The sequence below is a fragment of the Tiliqua scincoides genome, chromosome 5 (assembly GCF_035046505.1).
Source record: "Tiliqua scincoides isolate rTilSci1 chromosome 5, rTilSci1.hap2, whole genome shotgun sequence".
Taxonomy (NCBI): Eukaryota; Metazoa; Chordata; class Lepidosauria; order Squamata; family Scincidae; genus Tiliqua; species Tiliqua scincoides.
This window is the reverse complement of record NC_089825.1, coordinates 9,581,677-9,604,501: the sequence shown is the minus strand read 5'-3', so window position 1 is coordinate 9,604,501 and position 22,825 is coordinate 9,581,677. Positions and strand designations below refer to the sequence as shown.

The following is a 22,825-nucleotide window of genomic DNA, read 5'->3' as shown; positions in this document are numbered from 1 at the left end:
GTGTGGAATTGCTGGCTGCTTTACGTAGTCTCCTTTAGCTACAGCTAACACAAAGCTAGACTTTTCCATGATCTTTCTTCACTGCGGGGCTAGATTAGCAATTGTTGATATCTGGCATTGTAAGGTGTGGGCAAAGAAAACTCCATACAAAAGAAAACTAATTCTTGATCATTAGTCCAATGCAGTTGCTTACTGAGCTCTTTTAAATCCCCAATAATACACTCAGGGCCAGCTTTAGTGGCTGCAGGCCCAAAACATTTTTGTGGGGGGGGGGGGCCCCTACCAGGGTGAGCAGCAGCAGCAAGACACCCTGCAGCAGTGTCACCTCCAACTGCTGGGGAGGGGTTATTTCAAGCCAATCATGCAGTGGCCCTAACGCCAGCCCCTAGTACACTGACTATGCCTTTATTGCAACAGAAGAGCAGGAGTCTCCCTTTAGGAAAATCAGTATGTTGAACAGCATTAAGTGCAAAAAAACATGGTCTCTAAATGCTGCATCTCCTTATTGATGCACAGGAAGCTAGACTATGTGGACCCTTGGCCTGATCAAGCAAGGCTATTATGTTCTTACAGGCCTCATAAAAGCAAGCAAATGCTTTCCTTCAAGTATAGGCTGAAGCTCGTAAACATTTTTAATCCAGTGCCCATTCTGCCTTCCAGTATGCCTCAGGGAAGTATTCACAGAGAACACCTTCCAATATTCACAGTGACTGTGCAATCCTTTCCTGGTACAATAGATCAGTGGCCTTGCATTCTGAGGGCTCTCATTTAATGCACATTAGAATTCCTGTTTATTTCTTCCAAGCTCTGTGTAGTCCATGAGAGAGGACAGGGGACAAAGTTACATTAACTTTCAATGCTGCTTCAATTTGGGGTTTTAAAAATTATTTTTATCATAACCCCAAACAACTGAGGACAGCACACAGAGTCCACCTCCGTCACATACATTATGTATGTATACTGAGTAGTAGTGACGTTGAATATTAGGCCGAGAAAGAGTGGCTGTGGCTCAAGGTTACACAGTGAGCTTTGGGAGATTTTAGTACTAGTCTACACGATTCATTTCACTGCACTGGCTCTTCATGTTCCTGAAGCTCCTGTACACATTAAGGATGTTGCAATAGAGGATATAGTGTTACAAGAGCTTTGGAACCAATATTATCTTGTTCTACCACTACACAAGCAAAAGCACTGTGTGATCCCAGGCTGGGCTCTAAATACCAGTGGCAATATGAAGACTATTCAATATGAAGACAAAAGACAAGCAGCACTACATGGGAAGAGCAAGAGAGATGGGAATGGGAAAGAACAAAGAATGGATGGCAGATGGTGAAGGGATAGCAAACCAGGGGAAATAACACAACTGTCCTTTAAATGGAAATGCAACTGATGGGTCTTCTGGCTGAAGACATACCAGTAATCTCACTTTGTAGGGCTTCCAAGCCAAGTCACTGTGCTTCTACCATCTTGAGCAACCCTGGGAAAAACTGGGAAATTCCCATTCTATCTCCTTTCAGCAAATACAGGTTAAAGAAAGTGCTTCCAGAAAGTGATTTTCACACATAGCCACCATATTTTAATAAAGAAGCCAGAAAAGGCTTTATATGGTAAAAGGGGTAGCTGGATGGTTATAAAGAGTTGTTATTAGAGTTGTTCAGTAATAAACAGCAACTGATACTACTACTTCAGAGAGCTGGGTCCTTCCAATGGATTTCCCAGCGCTCGCTGCAATAGGCTCCTATTTTTGGAAAATTTGATCTGATAGGCCCTAAGCCTTAGACAAGCTATTTTGAAACCTAGCTAAAGCTTGCCATTGAAGAATGCATAACAGTTTGCCAAACAAACTCTATGGAACCAATGAATGCATTGCAGTTTGAGATACAACATGTCAAAGGTCATGGCTTGAACATGATGAGTCTCATTGCAGGGTGTTCTTCTAACACACTGAACAGATTACAGCAACAAATACAAAATAAGTATGGTATTTGCAGTTCTAGAAGACAATACATCCTAGGGGGCCCTTATTTTATCCAGTGTCAAGGCTGAGTTACATGGCTTTGAAGTGATACAGGTCTCCAGCTTGCAGCAAAGCAGCCAGAAGGCCAGTGAACAAAAGCATGGCAGCTGCACCAAACTGCACAAGCCCCGTGGGTGCAAATCTGCAGTTTGAAGTTCAGCTGGGTGCACAATGGAAGTGACACGAGTGGGGAAATTCTAGCTGTTTAGTGGGTTTGTATACCATTTTTCAACTGGTACTCAAAAGCAACTCATAATGGTAACAAACATTAAAATAAATTTAGTTGGCATCCTCAGCAGTGCCAGGACCAAACTCCTACCTAGCATCCAAAAGCCCACAGGGTGTTGTGGTAGATGTCAGACCAGGAGAGCTGCATACAAGTTGCAACTCAGTAATGAAGCTCAGTAGGCAAAGCTGGGTTAGAATCTCTCCCCCTGTGTGAAGGGGCTAGGGCAGTGGTTTTCAAACTAGGGCATTGTGAGGCCCAGCCTGAAGGCCCTGGCCTCTGGCCCCTTAAAGGGCGGAGGCAGTGAGGAGGCAGCACAGGATCGCATTGCTCCGGGGGCTGCAGGGACTGGGATGCATTCCCCAGTCCCTGCAGCAGCAGCCCTGAGGTCGAGCATCTGCAAGAGTCCCCAGGTCAGAGAAAATGCAAGTGGAGTGATCACGCTCCACTTCCAGTAGGTATTTCATTGACTGGTATTTGGCACTCAAATGACTGCTCATCACCATATCAGTATGCCCAAACTTGTTCTAAGTTTACTCAGCAAACTGCAGAGTTTGCTGATCTGTTAATATGCCAAATACGTGTCCCAGAAGCACCTTTGATGTGCCTTTGATTTCTATTTTGCTACTATAAACACAGACATGGGACTTATGTGGCAAAGCTTTTCAACTCCTTTAGAAAAAAAGGAGTTTTTGGCTGTCAACCATATTTTTTTAACAAACTACTTCAGGTTCCTTAACCCTCAAATTTATTATCCTGTGTTCAGCATGCATTTCTCTATTAACGGAGGAAGAGCATAAAAGAGGCACCGAAAGAAGCTACACGCATAATGGAGAATGCCCTACCTACTGTCAAGTGTTAGCAGGATGTTTCTTCCCCAGATAAAGAACCTCTGTATAAGAATGTGTGTTAACTACAGTGTCATAAGCAAAACCCTTCCTTGCTTTAAGAACTGGATAAGCATGTTTTCCTACATAAAAAGGAATTGTGTAAAAAAAAGGTTGCTGCGAGAAACTTTTGCATGAAAATTTAAGTAGCAACTGATCTTCCAGATAACAGTATGTGAGCATTAAGTTAGCAGTTTTAAACTGGAGTTGCTTAAAATCCTGAGTTCAGATTATGCAGTCAGTGATCATGTTAGCCACACATAATCTATTTGCTGCTTTCCTTAAAGAGAATTAAGATCTACTGATCCAGTCAATAGTTTACAATGCAAGTTGCACAGAGCTCAGGTAAACCACAGTCTCTGACATCTTTTAGTAGTATAGGAGCAGTTCGTTCCTTCTTATGCTACTTGGCAATGTTGAAAATTCATGCATGCAGAGTCTGCACTGTGGCTCCTTTCCACATTAGTGCTGCCCCTCATGGGAACTGGAGCAATGCTGGCATGGGAAGGAAGTGTGGCACAGCCAACACACAAACATTGGAGGCTCTAGGAAAGGTAGAGGCCATCAGGAGCTGGAAACAAGTTCTTGGCTTCTTATCAAAGATTTCTGCTTCAGCTAGAAGACCAGGCTAGCCAATGCCTTACCACTGACCAAACAGTCTTTATTTAGTCAGACAACTTTAAAAACAGCCTCTTAAAAATGTGACTCAGCAGCACTACTTATTTTCACTTTTTTATTGTCCTACCTAGATGGTTATCATGATTGCCTTTTACATTCATAATGACTGCTTTACAGACAAGCATCTGAGTTGTGCACAGTGATACCTGCCACAGGTTCACTCAATGTGCAGGCAGTTTGCACTAAGCACAATGCAAAACATGTTCTCCTACCTTCCAAAAATTAGAGGGGGGAACAAGTTTACACAATCTTTCCTACTTCTAGAAGAAATCTTACTCTTCAGGCAGCTATCAGTCTGAAAAAAACAAGAATATTCCCACAAGGGAAACAGAGCTCTTCTTGCTCTAGGAGACAGTATACAGAGTGCAGATGTCACTTAGCCTAGGAAAGCCTATTTTAATAGGTTTATTATATTATATAGGCCAGATATTAGCTGACAAAGCCAGCATGTCTTCTCTTGCACTATCTGTCCTAGATCAGTAATGCTGACCAGGTATACAACCTTGCTTGTTCTGCAAACACACAAAAATAGGACCACATTATCTTGATAGGTCCTAACCTAAAGGTTGTGCAAGTCTAATAGCTATTTGTTTGGTGGCATATGACAGCTTGTCCCAGTAACCTGCTAATTGCATGTACAGCTGAAGATGTAGTAGGATAGGGAAGGGTAGTATGGAAGAGAACTGTCTGCCTATTGAAAGATATCCTAGTGAATATATGCATGTGCATGATGTGCATTTATAAAAATCGCTTTCTTGCCTGAAAAGATGACCACAGAATCATAAAAACGTTCTGCACTTCGCATAGAACCAAAACATTTCTGAATACCTTCTATCCTTAATTTGCCAGGTCTGCACCTTGCATGAGTGCAAAGAAATCCAAGAATTGCCTTAAATCTTTAAGAGCATAATCCTAAGATCGTGCTGGGTCAGTGCATGTCCCTTGCACCAGCCTGGGAGGGTTACAAACGTGCCATAAAGCACATTCACGCCTCCTCTGGTCAGCCAGCCCGCAGAGCCCAGATTCAGCCTCCACAGTGATGGAATGGGGTAAGTGCATGAGCCGAGCTTGGCCAGCACAGGGTTCTAAGAAGGGTGGGGAGGAGGCATTCCAGGTGGGCGGCAGGAGAGCAGGCAGATCCTAGCCCCATTCCTGGGTCAGCTCGGATCTGCACCACCTCTTAGGTGGCGCAGATCCAAGTAGCCCCATAAGGGCTGCAGCAGCTCTCCCCAGGGTAAGGGGAAGCAATTCCCCTTGCCCCAGGTTGAGCCACATTTAGCCCCAAACTTGTGCTGGAAATGGGACAGGCCTGCCAGCTTCCCTGTTCCAGCACTGTAAATGTCTTGTTTGAGCCTTGCACTCTAATCAATGCATTGCCTTACTCTTTCATAGTCCCAATTTGAATGAAGGCACATTGGGAATGTACTGCTTGTCATCTTAAAAGCTTGATCCCAGGCCCTGGTGAAGTTAGTAGGGGGGATGGGTGATGGTGGTGGGGGGATATGCTGGCAATGCATCCAAAGCATTGCCTCTTGCCCTCCCTAACCGGTGTCTAGTCTGGATTTGCATAACCTGAGTGTGACAACTAGAATGCAGGGAACTACATACAGAGGCTTGTTCCCACTGACATTCGTGCACCACTCATAAAAGCAAAACTCTACTCTTATGAACATGTGTGATAGTTTTTCCACATGATCAAGGTCATAAGAATGAGGTTACTGAATACACCAGCAGCTTTTAGCTTAACACATCCCCATTCTCTCTCAACCACAGATTATAAGCAGATATACAGCTTTCAAGCTAAAATTAGAAGGAACTGAATAGGAACAGGACTCTTGGAATGGGCAGGAGAAACCAAGAGACCTATTCATTTAATCAAAAAGCAAACACAAATGAATCCTTTAAAGGTCTTTTTTGCTCCAGAATGAAAATGCTGTCATTTTGTGGAAGGTAGCCAAAAGGGAAGGTGGACGCATCAGGATAGTAACAGGATATTATGGCTGCACCCAAAAATCCAGTTTTGTTCTTTTTCCAAACTGAATTCCTGTTCTAGTTTCAGTGAATACACATCAACGCACATGCTCAACACTCAAATAAAAATCAGCCAAAAATCCTGAGAGTTGCAGAGTGCCGTCACCTACATCTATGGTGTCTGTTAGCTCTGCAATCGTCTCTCTCAGATGTTCCCGAGTTTACTGTGATCACAGCATCCTTCTTTCACAGCAGCCTCTTCTTTCTGCCTCTTCTGGGCACCACCATTTTGGATTGCATGAGACTTCGTGCAATCCAAGATGGCAGCAGCCAGGAAAGCAAGAAGAAGAGGTTGCTCGGGACATCCTGTGGCACCCCTATGAGTTCACTGTGGCATCCTCACCTGCACAGTTTGTGAACCAGTGCCATAAACTAAAAAGCTTTGAGTCTCAACTTCATCTAGCTGGGAAGAAAGTGCCAAACATTTCCTGAAGTTCCTTCATTTTACCAGATACGGAAGCATGCTTCTTCACTGGGTCTCTCAACTAGGTGCATGGAGTAAGGAGGAAGTATACACAGATTACAACCTAGATTGGCCCAAGGGACTGAGTTAACTAGAAACTACCGAACTACACTGTCCACTCTAAATACCATATTTCAAATTCTTACACTGCTTGTCTGCTATTGACAAGTCTAAACTTGATGCCTGAGACAGCAGCAATTGAGGGAATTTTTAACACCGCACCTAGTAATGAACTTTGATCTTCATCCAGATCTTGACAGAAGCAGGCTACTACTATTTAGCTGGCATATACATGAGATACAATGCCACAATGCTTTTAAGAAATTTCCGGAGGAGACAACATATCACTCAGGACAGCATATTCGTGCAACCCAAGTGTAGTGATTTATAGAAGATGTTGAATTGTATAGTATGCCCTCAAAATGGTCCATAAATTTTTCACTATTCTTTGAGTAATCAAATAAATGTCATCTAGATCTTTTCCAATGGCACCTCATGGATGAAAAGCCTATCTGAAGATGCGACTAGGTCACCTATTATTAACAGAGTATTTGAGTCAGTTCTACAGGTCAAATACAGCTATTGATCAGTGGCAACTGAAATCTTTAGAGGCAAGTCCAAAACAAGAACTTGAGGAGCACATTCATATAGAGCAAAGTAGCTGTGGTACAAAAGCCACAGTGGTTTACCAACAGACTGCATGTGACCCTGCAGGATACTCCATGACAGGGTGTCATGACTTTGCTTTGGCAGTTTTAAATTGCAAAGATGCTACCATCCTAGTCAGTAACAGGATGACTGAAAGGCAAAGATTATAGCAAGGTTTTGTGAACAAGAGTCAAATTCAAGCAGCAGACACAGCACAAAAGTTATGTTTCAAAAGACTAATGAAGCAAAACTCCTAAAAAAGCACTTCCTTTGGTGATTAAGAATTGTTTCGAACCATGCAGGGAAAATTTTTGCACATTGAAAAAATCATTTTTGCTGTTTCAGGTCACTGGATATACCATAAATGGTAAATGTAGGTATTTATGAGCTTAGAAGCTAATATAAGAATGTAGTGGGGCAAATCTTTTCTGGACTTACTTGCATGACTGAATTATATGTATGAGCAGCTTTTGCCAGACTATATAGGACTTCTGACACTACAGAACAGTAGCATTTTTCTCCAAGACTGGTATGTTGAAAGTCAGGTTGAATAAACAAACCATAATGATCTTTTCGTGCTCAACTAAAATCAAGAACGGCTGCAGCCACCAAAGGCCAGGATTCAAAAAACCATGAAATTATTTCCATGAATTCAAACAAGCTTTACCGTCTTTCCTGAAACAGCAGTCCCAGGTATCACATGGCAACTGCTTTGGAAAGCAAGGGAAGTTTCAAAAGCAGCTTGTGACATGGCACAGGAGTCATCTGTTCAAAAAGGAATAGCAAAACAGAAATCCCACTGGGCAAAGGAGAGCCCCTTGCATGGGTCTAAATAACTCTTTGGTTCCCAGATTATGTTTATTTCAGACTACCTTTCTCTTATATTCAAGGTGGTTTACATAGGCAGACTAGCCACCAGACTAGCTGATTTTTAAATGGAATTTTTGTAACTAACAAGTCCCACAAGAAAGACTCACAGAACATTCCATTTCTCTGCATGTTTCCCTTCATGATTTGTGCCTGAAATAATCCAATGCTTTTATAATGGTATTGTATTCAAGATACTCTTTCCATTTCTTAAAGCTGTAGCTATCAAAAGTTAAGCTCCTTTCTAAACAGATTACTCTCATAAGCATAGGTTGTTCCTAGATTATCTGAATCCATTTTATTTATTCCAAGAAGACAGACATACCCATGTGCTGTACTTTTTCCACTTAAAGGCAGGACTATGTGCAGTCAGTTATGCTACTCATGTGCAAACAAAAAAATGAAGTTTTCTAAGGTTTAAAATATTGCAGCTTGACAATCAAAAGCTTTTCTTTTAAGTGTGATTTCTAGTTTTACAGCTGCGAGAACAGGCTCAAGACACTTTACCTGATGAAATTTCAAGCATCATAGGGGGACCCGACTACAACTATAAACAACCAAGTGGTGGGGTTCAGTGCCCTCCATAGGTATTTATTCTGATTTATACTAGCAATGGCAACGTTATGCAAAATGAACGTAAACACTTGGCATAAAATTTAGCAGAATTTGGTTTTTTACCACAGAACTTCAATAAATTATCTTAGTGCAGATACACAAAGCCTTGCCCTTGACCAAATGGCTAGAGGCTTCTGAGCTGTGCATGTGGCTCCTGAAAAGATCATCAATGGCCTGAGAAAACTGTTGAAGCAGCTCTCTTCCTCTTTTCATGGCACTATTGAAAGGCTTGCATGCCCTGAAGAAAGGCAAGCAAGGAGCACACAGACCAGGACAACAAACTCCAACTTTGACAGCATAGCAACATTTCTATGAAGTTTCAATTACTGTGAAGCAATTACCATATGCTGCAAATAGATACATAACTGCAAACTCAGTTCAGTTTTTTAAAAACATATCACTAAGTTATTAAAGATATAAAAAATGGCTTCCATTTTACAGATGAAGAAACTGAGGTTAAAGTGACTCTTCTAGTAGATCAATAGATCTACTAGATCTAAAAATAGATCAATTTTGTGTTTGAGAATTTGGGTCTAATGTAAACCCAGAACTATGGTCAGTTAAAAGGAACTCCAAACATACTGGAACACAACAATGCACAACACAACCAGACAAACTATATGTTTAGCCAGGCAGACAGGCAACAGAGAAGGACCCATACACAAGACTGACAATGTCAAATATTTCATGATTAGCCACGAGTCTCAGAGTGTAGAAAACACTTCCTTGACAAACAAAGGTTTAGAACAGTTTTAGCAATACCTTGTTGGAAAGCAATCCCAAGGTACAATGACAGCATTCAATCTAGTGACTAGACAGAGGACAGGTTAATGCAATGCACTTAAAGAAAAACTTTAAGAAAAAAAGAATAAATATTAACAAATCCCATGATTGTAGATTGCAAAAACTGAACCAGCTTCCCAAGAAATGCAATTTCAAAACACTTCATACAGTACTTTAATGTACAAGATTGCAGCCACTGTGAACTATACCTGAACAGAACAGTACTAAAAGCATGCAGTTACTCTTGAAAAATGGCGGGAGACTTACCAAAAGTGCGATTAAAAAATGTGAAACTTTCATCAAGCAAAAGCACTATAGAAAATTACAGAGCACAGCTACTTACCCACTTGTTCAGGACAGACATATTAACCAGCCTGCTCTCCCTCTGACAGCAATCACAAATGTAACCCACCATCTATTCTCAGGACTGGATGACAGGCAACACCAGCCAGATGATGACAATAAAACCCATAAGTGATAAAGGCACAGCCAGCACTCAAGAGTATAATAGTATGCCAAGGGGCAGAACTTACTAACTTGCATACTCCCTTATTCAAAGAAAGGAGGGAGCAGCCATTCACTTCCAGAAACATTAGTAGTTCCAGTCACATTTTTATAAAGTACATCAAGTAGTACTCACCCACCCCCTCAATTCCATTTGAGCAAGAAATGATACATAGAAAGCAAGCAGGAAGCAGCAACATGTGGCAGTAGAAGCAAGAGTAGGACTTGCCTCCCCTCTTGGACAATGGGGACCACTAGCTATGAGGTGGGAAAAGTTACATCCCATTCACTGCTTTCCATGACTGCCCTCATCTTCTTACCACACAAATCAAACTCCATTGATCTGCATGGAAAAGAGTTGGCAGTCAACAAGTGCACTGATGGGCGACCATATCAGGAAACACTCCACACGTTCTACAGCTTGACCTACATTTGTAGATCAGTTTGAAAACTCCTGCTCCAGGAGTATGTAAACTAGAGTTGGGTCAGTCATCTGCATGTGCATTTGCAACCATTCATATATTCAAAGTTCTCCCGCACCAAGCAGTCCCATTGCCACAGATGTATATGCCAGCCAATGACACTGCTTCTTGGCAGCAATTACAATGAATGTGACAGAGAAAGTGTATTACAGTCACACTATTAGCTCATTTCATATGGCTGTAGCAAAAGGTTTACTCAGTGTGTATAAATTTTGAATAAAAACATCTAGCAAGGTGGAAGAAAAGCTTCTTACTCAGCATTACTTATAAAATTAAAAACCAGTGTCACCACAGATAAGATCTAAGCACCTAGTACATACCAACCAAAGTTGTGGCTGTGTTTGTGTTACTAAAAGGTAGCCATTAAGGCTAAGACTTCCTAATGACTAGAAGGGCAGTAAGTACAATACAATACATTTGAAAAGATAGAACTGTCAACCAAGCAGTATACCAAGACTGTGTATAAGTGCAACGAATGTTGTTTGGCACAGAATTCTACAGCCCCAAAATGTCAGCTCCTTATGGTCTAGGACAGGGGTGCTCAATAGGTGGATCGTGATCTACTGGTAGATCGCGAGGCAAAATGAGTAGATCGCGGAGCCCTGTCTCTCCAAACTATTAATATGTCAGTTTCGTCTAGTCACTAGACGAAACTGACGTATTTAGATGACACTAAACTGACACTGAAACTGACACTTTAGCTGCTCTTCAGGCATGCAGCAACAAAACCGACGAAACTGACTAGACTCTAGTCCCCCCTTCCCCCCTGGTAATCTAGTCCCTGGTAGATCTAGTCCCCCCTTCCCCCCTGGTAGATCTATTCCCCCCTTCCCCCCTGGTAGATCTCCGGGCCTTACTGGGTTTCAAAGTAGCTCTCGAGCCAAAAAAGTGTGAGCACCCCTGGTCTAGGACGTGCGCAAGGCATGTCTGGCAGCTATGACTGCTGACTACAATTGAATTATATTACATATTGGCTACAATAGCACTGAAGGTGGGTGATGTGCCAATCCGTATTTCTGATGCCTGCTGATGTTTCACAAAATATTGTGATTTGGGGAACAGGAAAGAGACTTTATTATCCTTTTACCTTCTTGAACCTTCCTCTACTCCTGAGCAGCACAGGCAAAACAAGCAAATGCATCAAATTGCATACCATGTACAAAATATAGTATCTGTTCTTGATACAAAAAATTCTGGTATTTTGAACCATGGTATATACAGAGCTTCGAGTATACTGGCATACAGCAACTACCTAAAGTCGCCAAGTATCAAATACTTTAATTCCAGAAACAATAGTTTCTGGAATATTGTGCAATACTTTAGAGCAGGGGTGTCCAAAGTTTTTGGTTCAAGGGCCATATCTTTCTGACACTGTGTTGGGGGCTGGGGGGATTTGAATAAATTTGCATAAGTTTACATAAATGAATACATTAAAGATGAACTTATATGAATGAATGAAGGTCTTGCAATAGCTCAAGGCCTATAAAAGGCCTTGCACAAAGGCTGGCCTTTCCTTTGCTGCCGCTACTGCATCACAGACGTGAAACAGCAAGCAGTGGAGGAAGCCCTCATCCCACAGCTCACGCGAAAGTTCAAACAGTCGCCCTCATGCTGAGAGCAGTTGCATCGGGCTAGTGCGGTCTCCAACAAATCTCCAGAGGGCCAGAGGCTCATTAGAGACTGGGGGCTCCCTGAGGGCCGCATTGAGAAGCCTAGAGGGCCGCATGTGGCCCCAGGGCCGGGGTTTGGGCACCCCCTGCTTTAGAGTGTTGTTCTAATACTATACAGAAATTAGTGGGTTAGTATTCTGGTTGTTAAGTTTTTCTCTATAGTACAGTTCTACATTCTAATTGCCTTATGACAGAACAGTACTGCAGATAGGTCTTCAGTTATAAATGCTGTAAAGATACCAAGGATTTGACTATTTAAGAACAAGTTAATGCTTTCATTTAACAAAGAACAGGGCTGCTAGTTTGTTTCATTTACAGACTTGAATATTTAGGGAATGTGATGATTTGCCTCATTCAACTCCATGCCATTTACCCTCACTCAGGTAACCACAGTTTTTGGCTGGTCTTGGGAGCCAAGTCAAAAATTGTGGCTGCCAGAGTCCTTCCCGCCTCTTGTCCTAAACCTAGTGCTGCACCTCCAGTGTGGCTTGGAACAATCCCCTTCTGTCCTCCTGTTCCACCCAAAAAGGGTGGAAGGTTCAACAGCTTGACCCTGCACTGTTCAGGTACCTTAGCAGCAGAAGTTATTACTGCCACTCTCTTCAGCTGCTGAGCCAAAGACAGTCTGTTGGTTCAGCCCTATGTTTCCATTTGATGGTTTGTTTATACTGAACGTTCTTTTCCCTTTGACTGAAACCATATGTCCTTTCAATAAGTTTAACATTTCCTCCAGGGCATTTATTTATGGGAGACCTATAGATGACATAATATATAGGCAACCATTCAGAAGCCTGGATTATGCAAAGACTTGAGAAAATGTCTTTAAAGGGATAAAACTTTAAAAATAATGTTCCATGTAAAGTGTACAAAGTTAGGCATGTGTAAGATACGATGTACAAAGCCAGGCAGTTTCAGAATGTGATAAAACTTTGTATCTGGTTGCTATCCAAGTACATCATTTTTCCTGTGTTTTATAATACTAATCATTGCAATGATACAATTACCTTTGAGGATTTACAGATCAATCCTATGCACCTGTACCCAGAACAGTGGCGTCACTAGGGTTTGCATCACCCCATGCAAGAGGTCAGTGCGTCACCCCCCTGCAGTGGGCGGGGCAACACTCTAGGTGGTGGGCATGGTGATCTACAATCACGCCACCCCCACTGGTTTTTTGGCTTTACCTTTTGATAGAATAAAGATATTTCAACGTAGTTTGTTTCATCGCATTCGGCATGAAATTACACATTGATTGATATATAACATGATGGTATTATTCCTCCAAACTCTGATTTTAGTGATTTTGGTCACTAGTGGTGTCACCTCCCCCCAGGGTGTCAACTTACTAACTCCTTATTGGAGCAGCTCTCAAACTTTTAGCACTGGGACCCACTTCTTAGAATGACAATTCGCCCAGGGCCCATTATAAAGCAAATTAAAATAAATAATTATAAATAAATTAAAGTAAAATAAATAAGGGGAAGCCAGCCCTGTTTCACCAAGTGAATTCTCTCTGTAGCCTGCCTGCAATAACATCCCCCCCCCCCCAAAAAGAATCAGTAAGATTTTCACCCCTACCCAGTTCAATTTAAGTTCTTATATTTCAGGGATATCACTATAAGGACCCAACTGGTTTTGCAAGTCTGGGAGCTCAAATCCTATGCCTGTCTACTCAAAAGTCCCATTATACTCAGTGGGGCTTACTCCCAGGAAAGTGTGGATAGGACTGCAGCCTAAAACAGAAAAAAATTTCACCTTACCCTGTCAAGCCTGTTTCATTCTTTTTTGGGGGGGGGGCTGCCTTCTGGAGCATTTGTTGAGCTCCAGTTGCATCAAATCAGGACCATTCCAGTGGCCTCACATTTCCCTTTGCCTGACCAGCCCAGAAGCTAAGGCATGTTTGCTTACTCGTGAGTAAACGTGACCATGTGGCTTAGTTTTGCTTTACATAGGGCTCAATACATTCCCCCGCTTGGAGGGAGGGACCTCCTTCTCAGGTGTTTTTTTTGGGCTACATTCATTGGATCAGGACCATTCTGGTGTTGTTGAATTCCTCTCAGCCTGCCCTTTCAGATGGACTAAGGCATGTTCACATACTCGTGAGTAAGCACGCGATACCCCTTAGTTTCTCTTTCCATTGGGCTCCATGCATTTTTTGTTTTCCGGTTTTTTACCAATAACTTTTGATGGAAAGCAGATATTTCACTCCCGTTTCTTGCATTGCATTCTGCTCGAAATTCCGCATCCAACTGTATATAACATGATGGTATTACTCCTAACCACCATGATTTTAGCGCATCACCCTCCCAGTGCACGTCACCCCCCTCTTGCGCATCACCCGGTGCGGCCCACACCCCCTGCACCCCCCTAGTGACGCCACTGACCAAGAAGCAAGCTTCATTGAATTCAATGGTATCTACTCCCAGTTAAGTGTGCATAGGATGGAAGCCTTGGTTCCTGAAAGTTGAGATACAAATTTGATTAAGAATATGTATCCACATATTAAACAAAGTACAGAGACACATACTTACACTGCATTCTGTCTTTGCACAATATACAGTGACAATCTGACCTCACAGTATTTCCTAGTATCTTCAGTGAAGGGATCTTGAATATGCTTTTCTGAGAGATGGTGACCTTAAAAATGCTTTAGGCTATGGTTTTTAAATTTTAGGAACATACCTTATGTGCTTTTTGAGGCAATTTCCACAGGTAAAAGGGAATAGGCAAAGAATGCCCATCTCCTAATCTTGTGTGTTCAAGCAGCACTGCTTACTAGAAAATTAAATTTGGATAGCTTTGGCCTAGAAAACTGCAGTTTAATTGTTCAGTTCACAAAAATGAATTCTGACTTGTGCTACTCATTCCATCCAATCCAGAAGATTAATTCTGTTAAGTGAGAATGTTGTGGTCAATATCTGAATGGCAGTCAATTTTATCGAGAAATATTCACTCAGAGAAGTTTACAAGGAAACAGGTCTGAAAGCAGAGTATTGCTATAAACCAAATTACATAGGCGCACAAAAAAAGCTACAAGTGTTACCCAGAAAAGAATGCACCACAAACATCAGTATTTATTCATTTTGAACGTTTTAGCAAAATGACATAGTACCCAAGCTCACTAGGTTTAACTTTTGTTAGCCTAGGTTTAAACATTACACATTTAAATGTCAAAACTTACTAAATTGCCAGCATTCATGCACAACTAGAAAACATCCTTAATTTTTGTTTAAACCAGAAATGCACCATCAGTAACATAAACATTATTCACTACTAAATATTAAAAGCTTGAAATCAAATTTGCCTCAGAAATGTTAACTTCACAGTAGATGTAAACTACGAGTTGGCTCACATGTCAAAACAAAAAAAAAATCAAAAAGCAGGATTCATGCTAGTGTTAGTGTACAATTTTGCCCTAGCACTAGACACAGGTTAACTAGAACCAAGTTTAATAAAAAGCAAAGTGCGTACAGAAATTTACAACATTTTAAAGGACAAAAAATGGTCCTATTCATGTGGTCCCAGCAATCAACGCAAAGTCTGACAGTATCATGAGCTCCGATGAGCTGTTTATAAATACTTTAGATTACGTATAGTATAATGAAAGAGTTCATTTGAAATCTTCAAAAAATGTTCCCGTTAATCCTCAAAGGGTGCTTGTTATAGCTTAAAATTTCTGTTAAATGCGTGCGTTGAATTACTTGTTATCCAAGCGTAGCAGCTGCTCCTTACCATTTATTGTTAAAGACTTTAACTGGCCATCCTCTTCAACTTCTACTCTCTCTTGTCCATTCTCAACAATTCTGCAAGATAAAAATCCATTTAATAGTCTTTTTGAAGTGTTCTGCGTAGTTAAGGTAAGTGGCATAAAGCTCTCTTGTCAATACAATAATTATTTGCATCAAATAGTAGCAATTCAATTGCCTAGTAGCAAGGCACTGTCTGTCTAGGAAGCACTGGGATCCCCTCCCCCTCAGGAAGAATAGGATCACCTGACTCTACCTGCCCAAGAGGGAGGGGCTTACGGATGCCAAGACCGAGTCACCTCTGGGACCACTGGAGAATTAGAAAACTTTCATTTCATACAAAAACTTACTACTTATGCTGCCCAAGCTCTTGCAAAATCCTATTCAGATAAACCATAACTTTTAGCATAAACTCAATACTATGTGTTATCAAACTAAATTTTATTCTTAAATATTATGGTATGGCAAGCACCTTAACCACAGAAACAGAGCTAATTCAAATCTCCCAGCATTGTACACAGATTGGAAGAAACAAAGACAGCCTTATAGTAGCAAACTTATGGGGAATTGTGTGTCACTTAAACAAGCACGTAAGTGGCGTATTCCCATCCTTTCTAGTTTATTCTGATGAGTAAAACATTTGTTTTCTAACCTACTTGGGGAAGTGGCACTAAAAAATCGACTCATTTCTGTATTTTTAAAAAATGCATTAACACTATGAAAAATATTAATAACCTACTGATGAATTTGAACTTAAATTACTGTACCTCTTTGTAGTAATTTTTCTGCCATTAACTATTTTAGTTGAAGTTGATACAGATTTGAAGTTGCCCATCCCACTGCCACCAAACGACGTGGAGGAGAATGAAGTAAGACCTCCATGTCCCAAAGAACCAAATGAAGTAAAACCTGTTAAGGAAATCAAAGCAATGGAATGTACTTATTAAGGCAGGAGGCACCACATTAATCCAAAACATATCCAGATTTTAAAAATTTATATCCACTTCCTTCCCATTACTAGGGTGTCCAAGGTACCTTACAAAAAGCTCATAACACTAAAAATAGAATACATAATAAAACAAGTAGTATGAGATGGTGCAAACAGTATTCACAACATTAAAAAAGGCCTAGAAAGACAACCACCAACAGCGTAACCAAACTAATATAAACTGAACAAACTATAAGGCAAACCAATAAACTAAAGAGAAAAGGCTAACCAAAAAAGTAAGGTTTTAGGTCCCACCAGAAGGCTAACAATTGGAAGATAGTGCCATCATAATGGCACTGCCACAGAGAAGGCTCTACCCCCTGCGGTCACCAACCGAGCTTCAGAGGAAGGCAGCATAAATAGAAGGCCCCCTCCCCCAGATGACCTCAAAGGTTCAGCCTATTCATATGGAAGGAGGCTGTTCCTCAGATACTCTGGTCCCAAGCCATAAAGAACTTTAAAGGGGTCAAAACCAGCAAGTAGCCATAGGAGCAGCTGTCTGCATTAAACCATCCAGCTCCTGACACAAAATGGGTGGCCATGTTCTGCAGTAAATGAAATACTATTTCAAGGGCAACTCCATGGAGGGCACATTAGGTAGTCAAGTTGTTATTTCACCAAGGTATGACAACCGTGGTTGGGTCTGAGACTCAGGCAGGGACACAGCAAGCCCACAGCTGTGGCTGCACAAAGCCCTCCCGGCCACCACTGCTACCTGACAATTCAGGAGCAGTGGAGAATCTAGAACCACCACCAGGCTGTAAGCAGGTTCAGCCTGCTCCCTGAGAGAGGGAGTGTAATACCACTCATAACATGATGGCAATCCAGTACTCACACTGTGGGATTGCCAAACTAAAAATTCCCATTTTGTCTGCATTTAATTTTGGCTTGTTAATCCACTTCTAATCCTCCAATACCTCCAGGTAGCAAGGGTTTCAATAGCTTCTTCAGCATTGGTTGGCCAAGAGAGCTGGGTGTCACTTTTATATCAGTGGCACCCAGCTTCAAACCCTTGGATGTGCTCTCCTAGGATTTTCATGTAAATATTAAACATTGGGGACAAAATAGAACCCTGTGGCACCTTATATGCCAACAGCCATGGTGATGAACAGGTGTCCCCTACCAACACCTTCTGCAATAAGCCAGTCAGGTGAGAAAATACTGGTTAACTGGTACATGTGGTTACCTTTGAAGAAGGATCAGAAGCTTCATTGGTGCAAAATGCTGCCATCAGATTAGCACTTCAAGCACCTCAGAAGAAGCATGCTACATCCTTGATCACTAATTGTGCTGGCTATCTATCCACTTCCAGGTCCAATGGTCAAAAGTTCCAAGTTTGACTTTTGCAACTGGAGATCATGTATCTCAAGGACAGTTTTATGCTCATATCAACAAGCCAGACACAAAAACTACTAGCAGTTTTTTTAACCTGTTCTAAATTGCATTAATGTTATTTACTTTGAAAATTGTCATGACTGAAAGGTGAAAAAGTGTTAAATTAAAAAAACAAGAGCACCTTTAAAAAGCATACAGGTTGTGGTACCGCATTCAGAAGGAAAGGCAAGATACAAATTATTTAAATAAATCAAACATTGCTCTAAACAGTGTTTCCCAAACTGTGGGTTAGGACCCACCAGTAGGTCACAACCCGATTGTTGGTGGGCCGTGAAGCTGAAACTGACAAGCTTATAAGGAAAATGTGCTGAGGTATATGGAAAGTGAAACTGAGCTACATGTGTGTTTACTCACAAGTAGGCAAACGCGTCTTGGCTCCTACTGAAGGCAAGGCAAAAGGAAACAAGGCCACAAGAATAGGCCTGATCTGATGAATATGGAATTCAACAAATGTTCCAGAAGGTGCCCCCTCATAGTAATAGAGATAAAAACAAAGGCATGAGCAGCTGGTAAAGTAGAACCTTTTAAAAGTCTCATAAAGGTAGGTGGGTCCCAATAAAATGTTGTTTTAAAAAGCTGGCCACAGTGCTAAGAGATTTAGGAGACACTGCTCAAAAACTATCCAGAATGTATTCAAAGGGATGTCAGACCTAAATTTTTAATTACTATACTGAATTTTCTACCTGTATCAAATGAAGAAAAACCACTTCCAAAGGCAGGGAATCCACCAAAGGCAGAGAAAAAGGATCCACCTCCTCTATTTCTGTTTCCACGAGGTCCTCGTCTATTACCGAAAAAGTCATCAAAAGGATCTTCTGTAAATAAATTAAAGAAGTTTTAGAAGTTAGCAAGAGAGTTTCCATACCAACAAATCCATACGCTCTAAATGCTACACAATTAAAAACCTTGAGTAGCATTCAAGTTTTCCTTTTTAACAATGACAGTAATGTAATACTACTTCTACTGCTACTATTAATAGTAACATATCTGCAGGTCATCAACTCTCCTCCTTAAACAGCACACATCTTTCTCTTAAACACTTAAAATTTGCCTGCTTTTACATCCATTCCTGCTATAGGAAGCAGCTGAGTTAGTGGAGAAATTGCTTAGTGTCAGTGCATTAAAACCTATGTGTATCAAATATTTTAGTATATTGAACAGTCATACATTCGAAAATATTTTAGACTAAGATGGTATTTAACAATTACATTAAGGTGACTAGTTTACTATTAATCAGATTTTAACTTCCAATAAACCTCTATAAAAGTACTTGAAGATTCTAAATAAAGACTATCAAAATAAATTACTTAAAAAACCCCAAAATGCCAAGAATGGAAATGTCTGGCAGTTAGTAAAATTGCCTTTAAAATTTTTTGATATAATATGCATTTTTAAAAAGTGATACCTAGGGCAGTGGTCTTCAACCTTTTTCATGCAACAACCCCAATAAATAAGTTTGATGCAGGGGACCCACTGTTGGCCCCCTCCTGGGACCCTATCCACCCACTTCCTGCCCTCAATGCCACCCAATTCCCACCCATGTTACACCTTCTCAGCACTGTTCACTGTAACCAAATATTCTTATTAGAGAGAGCAGAAAAAGTTCCCATGAAGCCTGGCACTAGTGAAAGCTCGTTTAGCACAACTACTAAGAACCTGAACAGGAATGGACACAACCTCCTGGTACCTAAAGGGTTACAGCAGATGCCTCCCCCTTTACCTGGTGGTGCTCTAGTTTAGTAGTCTTCAACCTGTTTCACTCCTGTAAGCTGCCATAACATCACAACTGAAGCATCACAACCTCATTGGAGTCCCGACCCAGACACAAAGGATGAAGAACACTGATCTAGTGCTTAGCTTTCCACAGCACAAAAAACAAAGTCATAAAAATATGCGTTCTTGTAGTGTATTCTTCAGCCCTTAGTACAACCAAAAATGTTCTTAACCTTTTTGAGTCATAAAACTTTTGAGAATCTGATGAAAGCCATGTACCCTAGGGATTCACTGATCCCAGGATAAGATCCCCTGTATCAGTGGGAGAGAGGGAAAAATGTGTCCCAAGCAAAACCTCTCCCTCCACAAGTACGAGAGAAACTCCATCAAGAACGAAGGTAAGTCTCTATACATGCCTCCTGTTATTTTCTATGATGAAATGCAACTGTTCCAGCTCAACAATACCCACCAGCTACAGTCACTCCCCAGGCACTGGGAAGAAATACTGAGTCACCATGGCTACATGAATTTGTCAATTCTTTCGGTACAGCACTCATACAATCATAGCAACCAAAAAACTTACTGTAATCAGTTTTTGCAGAAGTGAACAAAAGCATGTCAGTATGTTAGGAGCTGTTGAACAGAATCCTTGTATCATGGGAAATATACAACACAGGTGGGGCCTCAGTATCTGTAAGGGACCCATTCTTAGAAACCACCCCCCCCCCCAAGGATACCCCAACTTGCTGTTTTGGTGCCTTTAATCCATCTGAAGGCTACTTCTGGTTTTCCCCCAAAACAGCAAGTAGCTTTAGATCAGAGATAAGAAATTTGTAAACAAGCTGCAGAGGATATCAGAGGAGAATGCAAGCCTCCAGGAGGCCAGTGCTGCCCGCCAGGTAAGTAAAAAAGCCCCCTGGCAGCAGCAGCACTGTGATCTCTGAAACACTCTCACTTCCTCCTCCCTGGCCACACACACATTTACCTGGTTCCCAACTCTCACTTAGGAGTTTGGGAATCACTGCTTTATATGATTAATGTATAAATCTGTGTAGATACACACAATTACTCAGACAGCTAGACACAGTTGAGTCTACCAGAATACCTGGCCCAAGTACAATCCTTTCACAGGTAGGAAAGTTTCGCTTCATCTTTGTCAGAAGAGTGAAGCAAACAAGGGAGTAGTAACTTAGAATCATTCAGTCTGGAATAATAGCTATTATCTTAATGCAACCTAAAATTTAACATCATTGGGCCTTCCTTAGGCACAAAGGGTTTCTTTCATAGCTGCTGTCCCTGTCCTGCCCCTTGAGAGTTTGGAAAACTGTTCAATGGCAGCATCAAAAGTAATGACAATCTCAACACATTTTCCACACATCACTCCTTGCAACTCAAATACCTTCCTGCTTTCTAAAACAATTAAGAAAGAAAAGGGCCCTGTACCATAGCAGATAACTCTAGCTGGGGAAGGTCAATTTCTGGTTTTACTACAAACCTGGAAATCCCAGGCACTTTCTGACTTATTCAACACCCTTATCATAAGAGTTTTAGTTAACTTGGAACTGGGCTGTGCAAGGAGAACCACCCACTCCCACTCCCACCACTCTGTAAAACTTGCCACTTTGCTCTGTAAACTGGGACTGTTCCCATTCATCCCACAGATCCTATTCCATCTAGAAGGTGTACACCGAGCAAGGCGTGAGATTGCTGCATTCTCATCTGTGGAGCATAGCAATCTTGTTCCAAAGACCTTCATGGAAGAAGGGGCAAAAGAGGAAACAGGAGGTGCATGTTTTTTTTTTTACAGCTTACAACCTCAGTTTACAGAGCAAGAAGTGGCAAGCATTACAGAGGGGCAGAGCCCAGACTTTACATAAACTCCTCTCATACAGCCCAGGCTTTATGTAAACTCAATCATATAAGTCATGACTTATGTAAGTCAGGGAGTGCCTGTAATGAAGCTTTAGCTACCTGAAATACAGCAGCTGTACATGAGTTGACAGACAAACACACTAAAGAGCTCAAGTATTTTTGGAGCGCAAGGTATCAAGCACTCCTGAATCCAGTTTCCAAGAACATTACTGGGTATACAATTCAATCAATGCAAGGTAAATTATACCAAGTCTCTGCTAATTTGCAAAAGGAAAAATCTAATCACCTGAATAAAGTTACGAAGAATTCCCCATTACCATGACCTGTTTTGAAGAAATGCACATTTCAAAACTTTGTCAAGTAAGATGTGCATGTGAACAAGGATGAAAGTTAGAGAGTTGCAATAGTTACTCCACCCTTTTTGACTGCCATTATAATAGGATAATATACATGTACCAAAAAGTCAAGTTTTTGCTGCACATCCAAAGATAAGGAATATCCAAACTATTTTTAAGTTTACTCGCCGTCTCAAGAGAATAAGGAAAGATCTCTAATACTTCATAGTAATGGGGGCATCCGTAATCATGAATATAAAACTCATCTAAAGGACATACTGGAATCCCTAAGGAGGGGTTTGTTTTGATTGTGCATGTCTCTGTGCACAAACATGTAATCTTTGTTATTTCTGCATCGCAGTTCTGTAAGTGCTCAGTTAAAGTATCAAGAAATCCATCTGTTAAAATCCTAGACTATAATACATCATTTTAACACAGCTAGCTCACCTTTAGTATGGACCAGTGTTTTTGATGTGAAGTTTTCAAAATTATCAAATTAAACCAAAGGCTGACAAATAAAAGTTGTATTCTAATACTCAAAAATACATGGCTCTTTAGCCTGACACTTTACCAGGTAAACCAAAAATGTTAACAGCCCAATTTATTTCAGCTAGCTGAAAGAATGACTCACAAGCAAGCTATGAAGGTCAGTTGTGTACACATGGGCTATATTACATTACTATTCACTATTATGAATCTATATATAGCCAATTTTGTTTAAAGTTACTTGGGCATTTAACAAAACTAAAGTCAAACTGTACTCCGAATTTCAAGAATAAAGAAACTAGCAAGGAAGGGAGCACAGCCATCCTTATTCAGTTTACTACAGTTCAACAAAACCCAAGCCTTCAGCAGTTTCATACTGATTCCTAATTATCTTCTGATATCACCATTCAACTATGGGA

General features: G+C 41.1%; 1 protein-coding gene across 2 annotated transcripts in view; it reads right to left on the bottom strand.

Annotated features, from left to right (window-relative positions):
* The window catches only part of DNAJB6 (DnaJ heat shock protein family (Hsp40) member B6), a 60,053-nt gene that overhangs the window by 18,114 nt on the left and 19,114 nt on the right, over positions 1–22,825 (bottom strand). For both annotated transcript variants that reach the window (XM_066627398.1, XM_066627399.1), the window contains exons 6-8: positions 18,684–18,815; positions 16,385–16,526; positions 15,604–15,674 (exon numbers count right to left, since the gene is read on the bottom strand). In XM_066627398.1, coding sequence (XP_066483495.1) covers positions 15,604–15,674; positions 16,385–16,526; positions 18,684–18,815 — 345 coding nt within the window. The remainder of the gene's footprint in view (positions 1–15,603; positions 15,675–16,384; positions 16,527–18,683; positions 18,816–22,825) is intronic.